The sequence below is a fragment of the Carcharhinus amblyrhynchos genome, chromosome 2 (assembly GCF_965287045.1).
Source record: "Carcharhinus amblyrhynchos chromosome 2, sCarAmb.v2.hapA, whole genome shotgun sequence".
In the NCBI taxonomy this organism is placed as follows: domain Eukaryota; kingdom Metazoa; phylum Chordata; class Chondrichthyes; order Carcharhiniformes; family Carcharhinidae; genus Carcharhinus; species Carcharhinus amblyrhynchos.
In genome coordinates, this window is record NC_137325.1 from 71,428,950 (window position 1) to 71,446,597 (window position 17,648).

The following is a 17,648-nucleotide window of genomic DNA, read 5'->3' on the forward strand; positions in this document are numbered from 1 at the left end:
TGTAACTAATTAATTGTACCTAATCACTATTTCTCTTAAAAGCTTGTGAATGTGAAACTTATATTAACTCTTCTCACTGACCAAGTGGTTAACAGTTGCATTTAATTAGCTATTTATTAAGAACCCAAAATTATATTTCAAATCCATGTCATTTTATGGATTTTTAAGCAAGGCATGTGTTCATATTGTAAAAAAAATCCTTATTTAGGGTGATTCAAAAATGCACCAATTTAATTGTATATATTGGGTGAAATTTTCTCAGAAAAATTCCAAATATCATAACAGTAAAAAAAAAAGGAGGTCCTCCATGCCAGTCTTCTCAGTGAACTTGGCTCTGCAATCTTTTTGCACTCTTGTCACTTTTTCGACAGCTGGGAGATTTGTGCCTGAATGGGGACAGAGTCTAAACACACAGGTGAAATCAGCTTCAGAACACTATGGCACCACTTTGCATGGCACTCCAATCTGCCAGGGAATCGGGAAATATCTCCATCCAACACCCCTGCCCCCCCAACGCTGTGAACATCAGATTTCTTCCCCTCCCACCCACACACATTGGTGGCATTGTCACCCCCTACACCGACATGGGCCGCTGCCATCGGGAAATCCGGAGACTCCCGATGGCTTTCCTGGTGGATCCCTCACCTCTTGAATCATCTGTGGCCCCTGCACGATTATTATGCAAGACCCCCATGCATAACTCCCTCCTCCCCGTACATAGCCACAACCCCCACCTCCATCATTATGCATAGCCTTACCCCCACTATGACCCTAAGCCCTTTGTCCTTGGCATTGCTGCAGCACATTTATACTGCTCAATTGAGTTCTGCCAGGATGCCAGACAGGCCATGCCCCCGACTGCCCCAGGGTTTCAATGGCCTCCAATTCCTACCCACACCCCCTCCCCAACCGGGCGTGGACACGGCACCTGGTCTCTATTGGTGGAGACCAGTAATGATTCTCGCCAGTGTAACAGCTTGCTGATAAGGTGGGAAAACATCCTGCAGAGGGGAAGTGGCTGTGCCCAACTCGCTAATGATATGGAGATCCAGGCAATCTGGGTGCAAATCAGATTTTTAGCCTCATGCTGGTTGACGGGTGCAGTGAGTTGGACGTGATCTAACCAGCTCACCGCAACTGTTGATCAGTGTGAGGCCAGAAATTAAGACAAACTAATACGGACCATGCTGGAAATACTTGGAAGGTCTGGTAGCTTCTGTGGACAAATAAATAATCAAGATGTATATTTTCAACATCAGGAGAAGAAAACTAGTAGTATCTGAAGTAAAACACCAAAATCAAGACTACTGAATCAGCATGGATTGAGTTTATTCCAAAGGGTTAGATATTAATTACCTTAATTTGGTAAAATGTGGCATTCAGGTAAAGTGAGTGTTGTTTAACATTGGTTGCTGTATGAAGGATGTGGGACTGATAATACATTGAATATCTATGTACTCAGGCTGATACAGGACTTACGTAACTGACTCTGGAGGCTGCCAAAATCCTAATCATGGTTTTAGCAGTAGCAGATCTGCTGCATAGTTTATCTGATCTTCCTGCCATAAGCTGGATAATGAGAGACTGGAACACGTTTCAATTCAGCACAGGTCCACCCTGAAAATGGCATTGACCAATCGTTCAATCTGCTAATAAGCAAAATCTGATTTCTCTCTTTTTGATATTTGTATCTACTGGGTACTGCAAATATTTTAATCGTTACTGCACTGCAACTTAATTCACTGTATGTGAAGTGCTAAAGTTCTACAGAAATGCAACTCATTTTCTTTCAAATGACAGGGAGGTACACTTCAGCAATAAACAATTATGCACTCCATACCTCAAACACATGACCAAAGCCATCTAGAAGGACAAGGACAGCAGATGTGTGGGAACATCACAACCTCAAAGTTCCCCTTGAAGATGCATCCCATCCTGGCTTGGAAATATATTCCCATTCTTTCACTGTCACTGGGTCGATATCTTCAAACTTCCTCCCAAATAGCATAGTGAATGTGCCTACACTACAAGGATTGCAATAGTTCAAGAACACAGCTTGACACTAATTCTGTATGGACATTGAATGCTGGTCAAACCAGTGAAGCCAACATGCATTGAATGAATACAACAAATATTCATAGGCTACTTCAAATCTGCTTTCACCATCCAATAAGATGAACCTATACAGCAACTTTACTTTCCAGTCCCTTCCCCGTATCTTTTGATTCTCTTGTAGCCACAGTATTTATATGATGAGTCCAGTTCAATTTCTAGTCAATGGTAACATCCAGGATGTTGATAGTGACAGGTTCAGTGATGGCAATGCAATTGAATGTCGAGGGGTGATGTTTAAATTCTCTCTTGTTGGAAGTACGATATATTATTTCCATGCATCATTTTAAAAGTGATTTTACCAGTTATGTGTCTACCATTTATAATTATGGAGAAAGAATGCAATTCATATATGAAGTGAAAATATTGCCATGAATAGACAATGCAACTTGGAATTTCAGCCTGTCAAATCTTTTTTGTGGTTATATCAAGGCAAAATGAAAGTGTTTTCAAAGGTGTAAAGAGTAAGCAGCCCACAATTGTAATCCTTTCATTATCTTTTCACACCCACTTTGGAACAATCTGCTTCTGGAGCTCTAACAAGAATACAGTCAGTTTTTCACACTTTTAGAGAGTGATTAGCACTGCCAAAATAAACTGACATTATCACAGCTACTGTAATATGCAATTTACATATTTTTTGATTTTATTTTATTATTGTCACACAATAACACAGTGGTTAGCATTGCCACCTCACAGCTCCAGGGACCCGGGTTCGATTCCCTGGGTTGCTGAATGTGTGGAGTCTGCACATTCTTCCAGTGTCTGTGTGGGTTTCCTCTGAGTGCTCTGGTTTCCTCCCACAGTCCAAAAAACATGCTGCTTAGATGCATTGGCCATCCTAATCTCTCCCTCAGTGTACCAGGACAGGCGCCAGAGTGTGGTGACTAGGGGATTTTTCACAGTTACTTCATTGCAATGTTAATGTAAGCCTATTTGTGACTCTAATAAAATTACTGATGCATGGTGAAAAGTATTGTTTCTTGCACACTATACAGACAAAGCATGCCATTATGGGGTACATAGGGAAGGAGAGAGTGCAGAATGTAGTGTTACAGTCATAGCTAGGGTGTAGAGAAAGATCAACTTAATATAAGGTAGGTAAATTCAAAAATCTGATGGCAGCAGGGAAGAAGCTGTTCTTCAGTCAGTTGGTACCTGTCTTCAGATTTTTGTATCTCTGTTGCAACTGCCAATGCAGTCAGTATGTGTTTATATGGATCGTTTTCCATAAGCTGAGTATTAAAAGTAGGGACTTAGGAACTGTTAAACTAAAAACAAAGCCACAAGCAATTCCAGGAGTCACAGGATAAATGATAAGAGTTGTTGACTAATTATAGCAATTCATGGTCTACCAAAGAGACAAGCCCTTTAAGAGTTCAAGGGAAGAAAATACAGTTTCTAAGTTCACAGAAATGAAAACGGAATGGTGCGGTGGTGGTTTTGCGTCGCTGATGGTGTCCAGCACTCGTGAGGTGGGGGGAAAAAAAATCACACTGCAAAGATGTAGCATTTCTTAGCATAGTTCCGAGGTCTGAGTGTGTTTTTTTTGTGTGTAGTAAGCAATGAATAAGTGCCTTCAAAGAACGTGGCTTATCATTTCCAGCGATGGGCAACCCAAGGTGGGAAGATATTTGCAATTTCCTACAAGTTCTCAGTTTACACCAATTTAAGGAACTGGCTTAAAAAAATAGCCGATGTGGTTATATTGAAATTTTAAATAATTTCAGCAGATTGAAATTGCTTATAAATTGAAGCTGTAGTAAATGTTGCGTTCAGCGTAGAGTCACATGTGGTTTACCGTGCTCACCGCTGGAAACAAGTTCTAATCTCATCAACAAATGCATCACTACCCCTCGCTTTTTGTTTTATTTCCAGATCTTTGCAGCAACTCAATCCGGAGGCGCTTCTTCCCGCAGACCGGTTCACGGCAGCACTCTGTGCAGTCACACATTTCCCCCGACAAGTGAAATCTTCTCAAACCCCGAGGTGGAGGACGAATCCCAACGCGCAGCGACTAGTTCGTTGAGACGGAAGGGGAATCTGGAGATGTGAGTGTGGGGAATGTGTGAGAGGACCACCATGACTAACCAGGAAAAGTGGATCACCCTCAGCCCTGCAGAATTCTCCCAGCTACAGAAGTACGCACAGTGTAAGTATCAAAGAATCCGACAAACCATCCAGTTGTTCTGCTAGTATTGCTGGTTGGGAAGCTCACGCTCCACGGACGCTTTGATTGTACAGTAATGGGTTTGATTTAAAATAGATTAGATTAGAATCACATTGAGAATTAACGCATAGCGAATCGCACTGTGACAGGCGAGCAATGGGTGCTATGTATTGAATACCAAGTGTTACTTTAAATGTCCACACTTGTTATATTTCTGATAATACAACCGTTACATCTGTGTCTTATTAGTGTTTATAAATAATGCGGTGCTCCTTTTCCTTTATTAACAAATACGCTGTTTATTTTTGCTTTGCAAATTAAATTGCACTTTGCTTTGATTCCGGGGTAGCTGAATTTCAAACAACACCTTATTTTGGATCTTATTTCTCAGCCCCCTAAACACCTGCCTGCTTGTGGTAAATGATGCTCCACTACCTCACCCTTCGACTTGGCGTCCTGTGCGTTGCAGTAGGAGCATATCCCCGGGCTGTTAAGTGAAGGAGCTGTGTTAAAATGCACATTTTTTAACCAGAGCATTGTTCACACACCCGCGACAAGCTAGAACTATCACCAGTCTTTGGTACACGTTATGTAATATTGTGCTATATAATGTTCAGGATCCCAATTATTTAAAGCGCAGTTGCTCGTGCGTTAAATGCAGCCGCCAATTATCACCCGAGGAAGAGGAAACCAGCTGCATTGGATTTAACCAGGTTTCTTATTTGTATCTGCTTTTTGTATGTTTCAGTTCTGAAACGAAAACACGCTGAATAATTCATTTTAACAGCGTAGTCAGTTTCTCCGAATTGCCGGTAATGCGCGTGAAAAAAATCTCAATTTCTATTTTTATGCTATTAAGTTGACATGGATCTTTGGAAAAGCCTTCAGTTAGTTTTATTATTTGCCCCGGTAATTAAAGGGACCTTTGGTATTCCCAGGGTATAAATACCAAGGTTCTTCGCTCATGAACTGTTTCTTCACACGAGTTCAAAAATATGTCCCTCTGAACAATCTGCCCCTACTAGCCAAGCTGAACTTTGAATGGAGCAGAATAAGTTACCAGTTCTTGCTTTCCAGTTAATCAGTTGAAAATAAACAATTCTCTCCAGGTTCAGACCAAATTGGTCCTGTTGGGGGAAAAAAACCCTTTTGTAGTGAAACTACAAAACAGTTTTGCTTATTACTGAAAACAATCGCACAAAACTCCAAAAGCTCCTATTTCTTGTATGATTGCTTTGAAGAAATTCCATGTTTCAATTCTCAGGGGCAGCAAAATTAATAGGGGAGGTCAGGAGTATGTACTTGAATTGGAAGGAAGTAATCAATGGTGTCTCACAAAGATCTGTGTTGTGGGGCCTTAACTATTCATGATGTTTATTAATTTATTTACCATAATTGTCAACTGAATATGTACATTTACCAATAATAGCTAGGATTGGCAGCATAGTATTTAGCACAAATGGAAGTATAAAATGGCAGAGACGTTGATTGAGTAGAAAAAAAACTGTGGCAGGTAGATTTCATTGTGGGTAAGTGTGAGAGCAAAATGTTTCAGAACAAAAAAAGATAAATCCTGATCTTGCTTTTTAATGTGAAAAGCTGGGAACATATTGGAGATTACAAAGAGGTAGGGGCCCTTGTACACTTCGTGATTTATTTGGAGTGAAGTCATAAACACATCCTTTCTGTTCACAGTTACTGTTTTACCAGAAATCAGGAAAATCTAGAAACCCCCCTCCTTTTGGGGAGCTGCCCCCTTTTTCTTTGTCCAAAAGTAATTTAAGTTTGTTTACTTGGTTTGACCCGAAAGATCAGGGAAATAGGAAAGGAGACAGATCATCCCCATGAACGCACGTCAGGTAACTACCACCTTTAGGTGGTCTCATACATTGAAGGAAACATTATGGTCTCTGGATAGTCAGAGACTTGATGTACTAAGGACGTGTACTAAGTGGTCCCTCAGAAATTCCAGTGCAATCAATCCATAGGAATTGTTCCATCATTCAAACTTCCAATTCCCTGCTCCCAAGACCCTCTGTAAAAGTCTCCAACTCTGAGTTAGAGTCAAAGGTTTTGCAAAGTCTTGGCTTGCTAACCTGGATAGCTATTCAGGAAATGTCAGGAAAAAGCCTTGTCTAACTCCTGTGTAGCAAGACAATTGATTCCTTACCCCCTGATCCAATCTAATGAGCATCCACCGCCTGACTAGAATTCACCTTCTGACCCAATTGCACCACCCTTGACTCCCCAGCTATTTCCATCCACCCCTTACTGCCTAGCCAGCTGTCACCCTATCCCATAATCCCATTACCAACTGACCTTACCCTTTATCCACTTGGCTTCTCTCTTTTTCAAAGAAGCTTTGGGATATTTGAACTGTGTTTGGCAAAATGCAGCAGCCAGTACTATAAAAGGATGTCTAGCTTCTGAATGGATTCTCTTTGCTGGTATTGCTGAGGTTTCCTGCATGGAGTCAGTTTGGAGAGATCCTTCAATCAAAGATTGCTAAGAAAAATCAGAGGGAGGTAAGTGTTTTCTTTCTGGTAAGGTTCAGGGAAGAAGAGGTTCCGATTCTAATCAGAAGAATTGGGCCAGTGTTGCTCCGTATGGAGGAAAAGGTGAAATTGCACAATGCTTCTGTCACTATTATGACATGGAAACTGTTTTTCACCTGAACAAGACAAACAGTACAATTCCCTGAAATAAATTGCTGGACCAGGGAGGGCATAAGTGCTAGTATTTTTATTTTTCTGTGTTGTGTGAAGTGGGAGTACAATGGAGGAAGCTTATCTCTCTTTGTAGTGAAGTTATAAATGTTTGTACTCTTTGTATTTGCATTTACCATTGTCATAAATTTATTATTTGTACTCACATTTACTACTGTGCTACAATTAACAGAGGTAAAAATGTGTGTTTTTATTGTTTCACTAAGATAACAAGCGTAGATAACAAGTACATGGATCACTAAACTGTTTTATCCTCAACTGTTCCCAGAGTTTCTTTTTTTAAATGTCAGGATTTATCTCTTTTGGCCCAAACTGGATAGCCTCACACGCGCCTGTATTGAAATCCATCTGCCACAATTCTGCCCACTCACTTAATCTTATCAATTCCCCTTGTAATGTTATGTTCCCATCTGCACTACCTTCTCTGCTTCCAATCATTCTCATTGGCAAATGCGTATATATGGTTATCTATTGTGTTAACTTAGCCATTAATACTTAGTGATTTATTAGGACCCTAGCACAGATCCTTGTACAACACCATGAATCAGTGTTCCAATTCAAGTACTTACCCAATATTCTTCTAAACCCCGTAGCGAGTGCAGCATCAATTGACAACCGTCAAGGATTTTATATCATAATGTATTCAAGTGCAATTTGAGAATTTGAGTGACCACCTGCTCCCCTGTAATGGAGTTTGTGGGCTATGTAACTACATTTGCAGAATGGAATTGGTTTCTGTAATACATGTAAAGCATTACATGCAGTGATGGGTAAGGTTATGCACAACAGAGCAGGAATCCTAAAATATACACAATGAATAGCTGCCTTAATGACTCTCTTGTGCTGATTAGACACCATTTAGTGAAGGAGCCTGGACATTGTGGTATTGTTATCAAAAGAGCTTTTTTGTCAGACATTTAAATTATACAGGGATATGCAATCTATCTTGACTTAGAATCAAGATGAAATGCATTAGAATATTATCTGAAATGTTGGGATTCTGCCTCTGGAGGAACACATTATAGTGATGTCAAGGAAGGGCAATGGAGTGATGATTCTAGCACATGAGGCTTTAAGTTGCAAAAACCAGCAGACTTCTTTTCAAATAAGATATAATCTAGATCCTTAAAATTCTGAGAGGTATGAATAACACACAGTATTTCATTACTCTGGTTTGTGATTGTAATACTGAAGGACAACAGTATAGCATAGATGAGATTAGTGAAAAAAAAGTAATATGTCATGCAGGTGTGTTAGTATATTGCAAAGGTTATTGGGATAAGTCAATAACATAGTTAATCAAATGCTCGAGGGAACCTGCTTCTGATGATGGTGAATAAATTTCTTATAAACTATTGGAGTGTTTGACTTGTATCTTGGAAATCCATGATTACATTTGAAGAGAAATTTCAGTTCCTGATTTTGCTAATGATTGATTAATCTTATTTCAGAGATTAAATGGATTTGAACCTTGTCGATTGTCTTCTACAGTTCTCTACCCAAAGCCAGGTTTGATCTATAATACCACAATCTCTGCCTTGAGCAGGCAAGGAAGCAGGTCCCGAAACCACCCCAACCAGTACGGGGATCAAACTCCCATGCTATTGGCACCAATCTGATCTACACTGGCCATCAAGTCAACTCAGCTAACCAGCCACCAAGGAGTCTGAATTGCTGTAGCTACATCCGCTTTTATATGTGGTAGGCTGGAGCTGATGATAGAGGCTGCAATTTTCTTTCCATCGGATGTTTGATCAGGAATCTGTCCTGCTCTTACTGCCAGTCATTGGCTTATGTTGGAAGAATTTACACATTGATACTCTAGAAACGGTATGCACACACCTTCCTTGACCATTGAGTCCTGGAGTGGGATTGGAATTCAGAACTTCTGATTCAGGCAGGGACGCTATGCAATGCACCAAGACCTCTTGCCGGTAATAGAGCAATTTTTACATGGTCCGCAGGGAGAACAGGTATGATGAGGTGAATTAATTCACATTTAGTTATGTTCATGGGTAGCTGTTTATCTGCTGTGCAAAGTCATTGTGTCACAGACTTGTAACCTGCCATGTCATCTCACTTGGAGTTGGATGGAACCAGCTGAAGTAGTTCAGCAGGTATCTGTTTTTACAAAAAGAACATTCCAGAGACAGGCTCTGGAGTGGATTAGGGTGTACTATATTCTTTTAAAAGATCCTTCCCAATATTGTCGTCGACTACAAATCCACAGAGCCAGCACGTGGTGGAATAGAAGCTGATTATCCTTCCATTTTGTTGAACTTCCAGTCTCAGTGGTGCATCATGAGATGGTGAAGTAGAAAAGAGAATGTCAGAGAGATCGTCTCCACTCAACTGCTCTTCTGATGGCTGACCAAGATTGGAAGCAGTGGCGATATTTTAGCAATTCATTCATCACATTCAAGCATTGATGAGGTTAAGCATCTGTTATTCTTGAAATTGCAGTGCTACTGGTACGTAAATTATTGAATCTGTGTGTTTCGGTGACCAAAGCAGTGCTGCTGCTTTTTCCTATTATGGTCAACTTCATAAGCGATTCAGCTTCTTCAAATAAATGAAACAAGATTTTCAGCTTTTAACTATTATATTATAGAAGTTTAACACTTCCAGGTAAGAACTGCGTCTTGCATTTCTGCTGTACCTTTTTTGTGTTACCGAAAATCTTTTGGGAAGTGCCAAGAAATCTGGAGGCCCAAGCAAAGGAGGATAGATTACGAACATCTATTATAAACTTTTCAATAAAAGTTTGAAAGAATATTATAAGTGGGTGGTACAGTGGTTAGTAATGCTGTCTCAAAGTGTCGGGGACTTGTGTTCGATTCTGGCTTGTGTCACTGTCTGTGCAGAGTGTGCAAGTTCTCCCTGTGTTTGCGTGAGTTTCCTCTGGGTGCTCTGGTTTCCTCCCACAGTCCGAATGATGTGTTGGTTAGGTGCATTGGCCATGTTAAACTCTCTCTCAGCATATCTGAGCAGGTGCCAGAGTGTGTTGACTAGGGGATTTTCACAGTAACTTTATTGCATTGTTAATGTAAGCCTACATGTCACACTAATAAATAAACTTTTTAAAGAAACAGTTACAGAGCGGCCATAATGAGAGAGAACACTGCAATCCGGATTGTTTCCATCAGAAACCAAGGCAGTTTCCTTGACAACTTGGATTTTCTTCAAACCTGTTCAAAAGTTTCTGGCTTGTTGCACAATTTGTGTTTCCTGTGGCATGCAACAGTAATAGCTTTGGTGACATTAGAATGTTTCCACACTGTTAGTCCATGAATATAATTATGTGTCAAGAATGCAACAAATGCATGTTCAAACGTCACATATGGAAATGATTTGGCATTTTAAGATTTCCACATTATTGCATCTTAATAGAAAGCATTTTTGTTTTATCAACATTGTGATTTTTAGCCTAGTTCCCTAACTCTTATCCAAGTATGTGGCATTAAAGAAGAGAAATGCTCAACCACAAAGTGGCATACAGCACCTCCATTTCTAAATGAATGATAATAAAGTTCTCGCATGTATATTGGTAAACCCAGGAATTTCACAAATATGTGTACTACCTGTGGCATGCAACAGTAATAGCTTTGGTGACATTAGAATGTTTCCACATTGTTGGTCCACGAATATAATTGTTATGTGTCAAGAATGCAACAAGTGCATGTCAAGACAGAAGAGAAAGATTAACTCCTCATACCTGATTCATGCACAATTATCTCTTGGACAGCAGATAATTTACTTGTCCCCAAATAATGAGCTGCAGCCTGTCCGCAGACTGAGAAAGTTCAAAGATGATTATTTGACTTGCCTAATGATCAATGCAATATCACACATTCTGAGAGGGGTGATTAATAGCTGTTAGAACAAGGATTACCATAGCATAGTTCTGGTAATGGCTTCTGATATCACAAGTCAAACAGCTACAGAGGAACCTTCTCCTGTGGAGAAAGATGTAAATGAGCCAATAGATGATGATATAAATGACAGAATGAGAACTCTAAATTTAGATGACATTAACATGCATATAATTGTGAATAATAAAGCGTAAACTTTACAAATGCAGAAATCCTATCCGCTGTTACTGCAAAATGAGACATTGGGGGGGGGGGGGGGGGGGGGCGCGCGGCGGCGGAGGATGGGGTAGAGGATTTTTTTTTTCTCTATCAAAGGCTGTGGACATCATTGGTTAGTCCAACAAATTTTTGTCCATCCCTAATTACCCTTGAGAAGGTGGTGATGATTTGGCACCTTGTGACACTGCAGTCTGTCTGGTGCAGATGTCTCCGTGTTGCTGCTGGGAAGGCTATTCCAGGATTTTGATCCTGTTACAGAAAAAGAACAGCTATATATTTCCAGATCTGGATAGCTTGTGTGGGGTGGGAGGAACTTGCAGATGGTGGTGAACCCATTGGCTGTTCACTTGCCCTTCTAAATGGTAGAGGTCATGGGTTTGCAAAGTGCTTTCAAAGGAGCCTTGGTGAATGGCTATATATGATACAGTCTGCTGCCATGTTGGTGGAGGGAGTGAATTTTTAAGTTTTTTTTTTGACATGTATTGGAACACAATGAAAAGTATTGTTCCTTGTGTGCTACACAGCCAAAAGATACTGTTCATAGAGTACGTAGGCGAGGAGGGAAGAAGAGGGTGCAGAATATAATGTTACAGTCACAGCTAGGGTGTAGAGGAAGATCAGCTTAATATATGGTAGATCCATTCAAAAGTCAGATAGCAGCAGGGAAGAAGCTGTCTTGGGTCGGTTGGTACATGACCTCAGACTTCTGTATCTTTCTTCCCTATGGAAGAAGGTGGAACAGAGTATGTCTGGGATGTGTGGGGTCCTTGATTGTGCTGGCTGCTTTTCCGATGCAGCAGGAAGTACAGACAGAGTTAATGGATGGGAGGCTGGTTTGCATGATGGACTGGGTATATTCCCTACACTTTGTTGTTTCTTGTCGTCTTGGTCAGAGCAGGAACCTTACGAAGCTGTGCTACGTCCAGTGAATGGGGTGTCAATCAGGTGGGTTATTTGTCAAATAAGAGTCCAAATTTCTCCCATTCAAATACCATTGTGATGGAACAGAGTTTTCTTCAACAGCCATTCTCTCGATTTCAACTCAAGTTGATAAATCTACAAGTAATATAGTGAAAACAGTTGGTTTAATTATTTGGATCAGAGCAGGGCAGGCATTAACCACAAGAAAGCGCTCTTGCATTTTAATTACTCCAAGATATATCCTGCGAATTAATTTGCATTTTAATAATTTGTCCAGACATGAAGGATAGTTAAGTGGTCTTGTGCGGTTCCATGTGTAGTGACAAAGTAAAGGATGTATAACCTCTCTGCATTTGTTCACCATACCTAATTGTTCTCAAGAAGATGCTGGTGAAACACTTTCTTGAATAGCTGCAGTCCATTTGGTGTTGGCTTTAGAAAGGAACTTCCAGGGTTTTAACCTATTGAGAGCAAACAAATGGTTACATGTTTCCAAGTTAGGATGGTGTGAGGCTTGGAGGCGAACTTGCAGGTTGCATATATCATGTCTCCTTGACCTTTTGGGCGGTAAAAGAAGTGAGTTTTGTAAGTACTCTTGAAGAATCCTTTGTGAGTTGCTGCAGTGCATTTTATAGATAGTACTCACTGCTGCCCTAGAGAACAGATGGTGGAGGGAATGGCTTGAATTTTTGCTTCCAGTTTGGGATTTGTGAGGTGGTCCACTTTGGTAGGAATAATGGTAGGAAGGACTATTACTTACGTGGCGAAAAACTGCAGCAGGCGACGGTGCAGAGGGACCTCGGGGCCCTTGTGCATGAGTCGCAAAAACCCAGCTTGCAGGTGCAGCAGGTGGTCAGGAAGGCTAATGGGATGCTGGCCTTCATAGCGAGGGGGATTGAATATAAAAGTAGGGAGGTCTTGCTGCGTCTGTATAGGGCATTGGTGAGGCTGCAGCTGGAGTACTGCGTGCAGTTTTGGGCGCCGTACTTACGCAAGGATATTTTGGCCTTGGAGGGAGTGCAGAGGAGGTTTACTAGGCTGATGCCGGAGTTGAGGGGGTTGAGCTATGAGGAGAGGCTGAATAAACTAGGCTTGTACTCGTTAGAGTTTAGAAGAATGAGGGGCGATCTCATTGAGACATATAAGATGATGACTGGGATGGATAGGATAGAGGTGGAGAGACTCTTCCTGCTCAGAAAGGACAGTAGGACTATGGGGCACAGCCTCAAGATAAAGGGGGGGGCGGTTTAGAATGGAGTTGAGGAGGAACTTCTTCACTCAAAGGGTGGTGAATCTCTGGAATTCTCTGCCCGTTGAAGTGGTGGAGGCTACCTTGCTAAATATTTTTAAGACGCGGGTTGATGGGTTTTTGATAAGAGAGGGGATTAAGGTTATGGGGAGAGGGCGGGAATGTGGAACTGAGCCACGACAGATCAGCCATGATCTTATTGAATGGTGGGGCAGGCTCAAAGGGCTAGATGGTCTACTCCTCCTATTTCTTATGTTCTTATGATTGCAGAGTTGGAATATTTGCAATAACAAAAAGGCTCTCTGTTGCAAAAGTCCAGGTCAATGTTTAAAGTGTTGGAAGAGGGGTCAATTAAACTGGCTCCTTTTTCCAGAATGGCACTGAGATTTTTGAGTGGTGTTAAACTCATCCAGACGAGTGGGACATATCCCAGCATAACACTAACTTATGCCTTGTAGATGGCCAAGAGGTTTTGGGAAACCAGGAGGTGAGTTACTTGCTGTAGAATTTCTCGTCCATGACTTGATCCTGTAGCCATGGTGTTAATATGACTGGTCCTTTTAAATTTCTGGTCAATGGTGACTCCCAAGATGTTGATGATGAAGGATTCAGCAATGGTAATACAATTGAATGTTAAGGAATATAGGATTATTCTTTTTCCTGTCAGAGATGGTCCTCCTTGGCAATTGTGTGATGCAGATGTGACTCACTGCTATTTAGCCCAAGCATGAAAGTTGTCATGGTGTTGATATGTACTGGTAGCAGTAAACTCACAATAAAAGCACTTCCAAGTGGCAGTAGTCATGAATATATTCCGTATTTAGTTTCACGTAGGGAAGGATGTGTCGAAAATCTAATGTTTTGAACTTCCATATGGGCAATTATGAGGTTATGAAGAGCAAGCTAGTTAAAGTGAAAGGTGGGTAAATGTACCTTAACTAACCTTGATCAATTTGTAGTAACCTTTTTTAACTTAGGTGCATTATGTGGTGTGATAGACAAAGGGGACAAGAGTTAGATGAAGGTCCAACACAACTTTATTGAACACTTTATCAAGGAAAAACATTAATTATCAAATGTTAATGCCATGGCTAAGGAGGGATGAACTGTCCCCCTTTCATTGTTCAACCTCCTCAGTTTGCATAAGAACGAGGAGCAGGAGTAGGCTATTAGGCCCCTTGAGCCTGCTCAATAAGATCATGGCTGATCTATTTGTGGATTCAACTCCACTTATCTGCCTGCTCACCATAACTCTTAATTCCTTTACTGCTTAAAAATTTATTTATCCTTGTCTTAAAAAAAATTGTTGCAATATGATTAATTTACAAACGATCCCTTCCCTTGTGGATACTTTTTTCCAGTTCAATATTTATTTATATTTTTAAATGGAGCCAATTTAACCAGGTTTCATTGAGTTTGAGGAAGAGTGAGTTTATTAGCTGCTAAATGAGGAAGTTGATAAAGCACATGCATATACATTCACATAAGTTAGAACTGAGTCCAAAAGTATACAAATCAGTCTGTGACTTATCTGTGAAGAGTAGGTAGTGAAACGGTGTGGTGTTGTGATTTGTGATTCTAGTAGGGCTGACTTCAGCAGGTGAATGGTTGATTTGAGATCCCAGTATTCTGCAGTTTGGCTGAAAAAGTAACCTGTTTCCTTTTTCAGTTGTGGCTTTGCTGACTTGGCTTGCTTCAGCAATTGGAATGAGAATTACCTGCAAAACACTTGCAGGGATCTGTTGTTTTTTATTTCTTCTTGTGTCACTCACTGATACTTAGCACTAGTTGACACAGATCAAGTTTTTCAGCTGACTGTTATTCCAGCCTTTGTATATCCCTGGATGGGGCAAATCCACAAACCGTCTTAGTCTTTCCTCACAGGATATCATTCCTGCTGAGATGACAAATCAGCTCCCATTATCTCCATAGGAAATGGCAGTTACTTTCATGCTTTTAATGTTTTTGTCTGGAAACAGTGTGATTCCATTATATTTCTCCCTTAGTATCACCCACCAGCAATTCAATCAGTGACTGAATTTACATCCTCAGCAATCTTTGACTTGTATGTCCATTTTTAAACCACGGGTCTTATTTAGAAGCACGGTATGCCTGTACATAATTTGTGGTTCTTCTCCATCATCATGACAATACCACACTGGCATTGTTTGCATTAATAGTTATGATTTGTCTTTATCCTGCTACATATAATCCATATGTAGTTGACTGTATTTAACAGACCCGTCTAAACCCAGTGGAATTTACTTGTGTTAATTACTTGGGTAACAGTGAAAGAGAAAACTCTCAAGCGGATTTAATCTAGGGAAAGGCAAAATGATTGGATTGAAAAATATATGCAACAGGAAGAAGACTTTTTGGGAAAGTAGAGCAAAAACTGATATAAGATTGACATTTTAATCAGTTTGGTTCCTATGAATTGTCTTTCTTGCAAATATAAATCTTGAGACAATTAAGAATATGAATTGAGATGATAAAGCTGTGAAACTTGTGATTGGAGACTATAAGTATGGGGATGATCGACGGCAAGTTAAATGAACAAAGGGAAATATGTACATTTCCACAAACTGTCTTGGTCTTGGGAAATGTGTACATTTCCCTTCCAAGAGAAATGTTTGATTTTAAAAACAGGCACATACTGAAAATAACTTTTAGAATGGGTAGAAAAAATTCAACCCTTGCCCGGCTCTTAAAAGCTGAACGCAATTGGTTTTGATAACTTTTGTAGGAAGCAGTAAATGTACCATGGTTGGGGGTGGGTGGTTCATGTTGCAGGGGAGTATTGATTAGAGATATGGAGGAGGTGGGGAAAGGTCTGTGCCTATCAAACAATTGAATTGCTTTGAGAATATTTTTGGTGATTGGAGAAACATTTCTCTCAATAATTTAAGAGGTTTCTTTTTGAATCACTTTCCTGTACCAGGAAATCAAACCTGAAGCATTAACTCAATTTTCCTCTTTACAGATGTTAGTAGACCTTTTGCATATTGCCTGCAATATCATTTGTTTTGTTCTTTTTAGTTCAGTGTTGCCTACTATAAATTGTTGATTTATTCATGGCTCTGGTGACATTCTTTTAACCATTGTGCTAATTTTAAGTTTAATGGGTCTTGCACAATACAGCAGTTTGTGTACGTTTATCAAAAATCTAACAACATTGAATGCTAAATGATGCAGTCTTTTTTCTTTCATTTAATGTTTTAAGTTCTGATATGAATTTAATCAGATGCAACACAACATAATGCAGCTACTAGGTTTTTGTCCAGTGGCGCAAGTGATATTTTTACTCCAGAGTGATTTGTACTTGTTCACAGATCCCACTGCAGCTCATTAGCACTCACAGTCTACGGAAGGATTAATTAATACGTAAGCTCCAGCAGTTCAGAGGGAAGTATTGAGTCAATGCGAGTAGAAATGTGCTTTTATGTAGCATATTCAATATAGCGTCAGAACCAAAGCCATTTATATCTTTCTAAGTCCCATGGCAGTACTTAGAAAAAGAACAATCAAGTTCTCCCAGTGTCCTAGTCAATATTTATCTCTCAGCCAACATTGATGATGCTGGTCATTATTGCATTGCTATTGTGGGACCTCACTGTGCTTAAATTGCTTGCTGCATTTCCTGCAGTGATGACATTTCAAACATGCTTCATTGGTTATGAACCACTTTGAGATATAATGCAATGGTTTTTACACTCCCCTGACAGGGGATCAGCAGGCACATAAAATCCAGTGGGCAACCTTCTCTGTTTGCTTCCAACCTGTCTGCAATTGTACTGATAGGGTCAGTGAGGGCGTTGGGTGACCCACCCATCCTTGGGCCTATAGAGGCCATTAAGTGGTCAACTAATAGCCACTTAAGGGTCTCCTGGCACTGCACTATTGCCAGTATTTTATCCATGGCAGGGGAGGCCCAATGCCTTGTGGGAAGCCTGGCACTTTTACTTACACAGGCTGGTGTTGGGCAAGGGTGGGGCCAGTGGGGGAAATCTGCTTGTAGGGTTGCCTGGGTTCATCTGAATCTCCTTTTCAATCTTTCTTCCTGACCTCTTAAACCTGGACTCCCACTCCCACCCCTTGCCACAACCCTGACTGTGCACTTGCCTGTTAGTCCATGCTCCTCCAGCTCTGAGTGCTGCTTTTAGACCCAGCAGCTACCATTGTCACTGCTGGGACGACAGATGCCGGCCATCCGATAGGCTAGCAGCTCTCTGACATGAGATTTGCTGAGAAAGGGACAGAGCAGTAAACACTGCTCCTAGCAGTAAATTCCGTGAGGAATGTGGGTGGACATTGGGGTCAGGGTGATGCGATGGAGTGGCAGAGACCATGGCCCTCATGTAAAATTCCACCCCGGTCTG

General features: G+C 40.7%; 1 protein-coding gene across 1 annotated transcript in view; it reads left to right on the plus strand.

The window, feature by feature from the left end:
- The first annotated feature begins 4,084 nt into the window (after positions 1–4,084).
- Positions 4,085–17,648, plus strand: part of dgkb (diacylglycerol kinase, beta) — a 677,279-nt gene continuing 663,715 nt past the window's right edge. Inside the window, exon 1 of the mRNA XM_080216552.1 lies at positions 4,085–4,264. Within this exon, the coding sequence (XP_080072678.1) occupies positions 4,177–4,264 (88 nt within the window). The 5' untranslated portion in view covers positions 4,085–4,176. The remainder of the gene's footprint in view (positions 4,265–17,648) is intronic.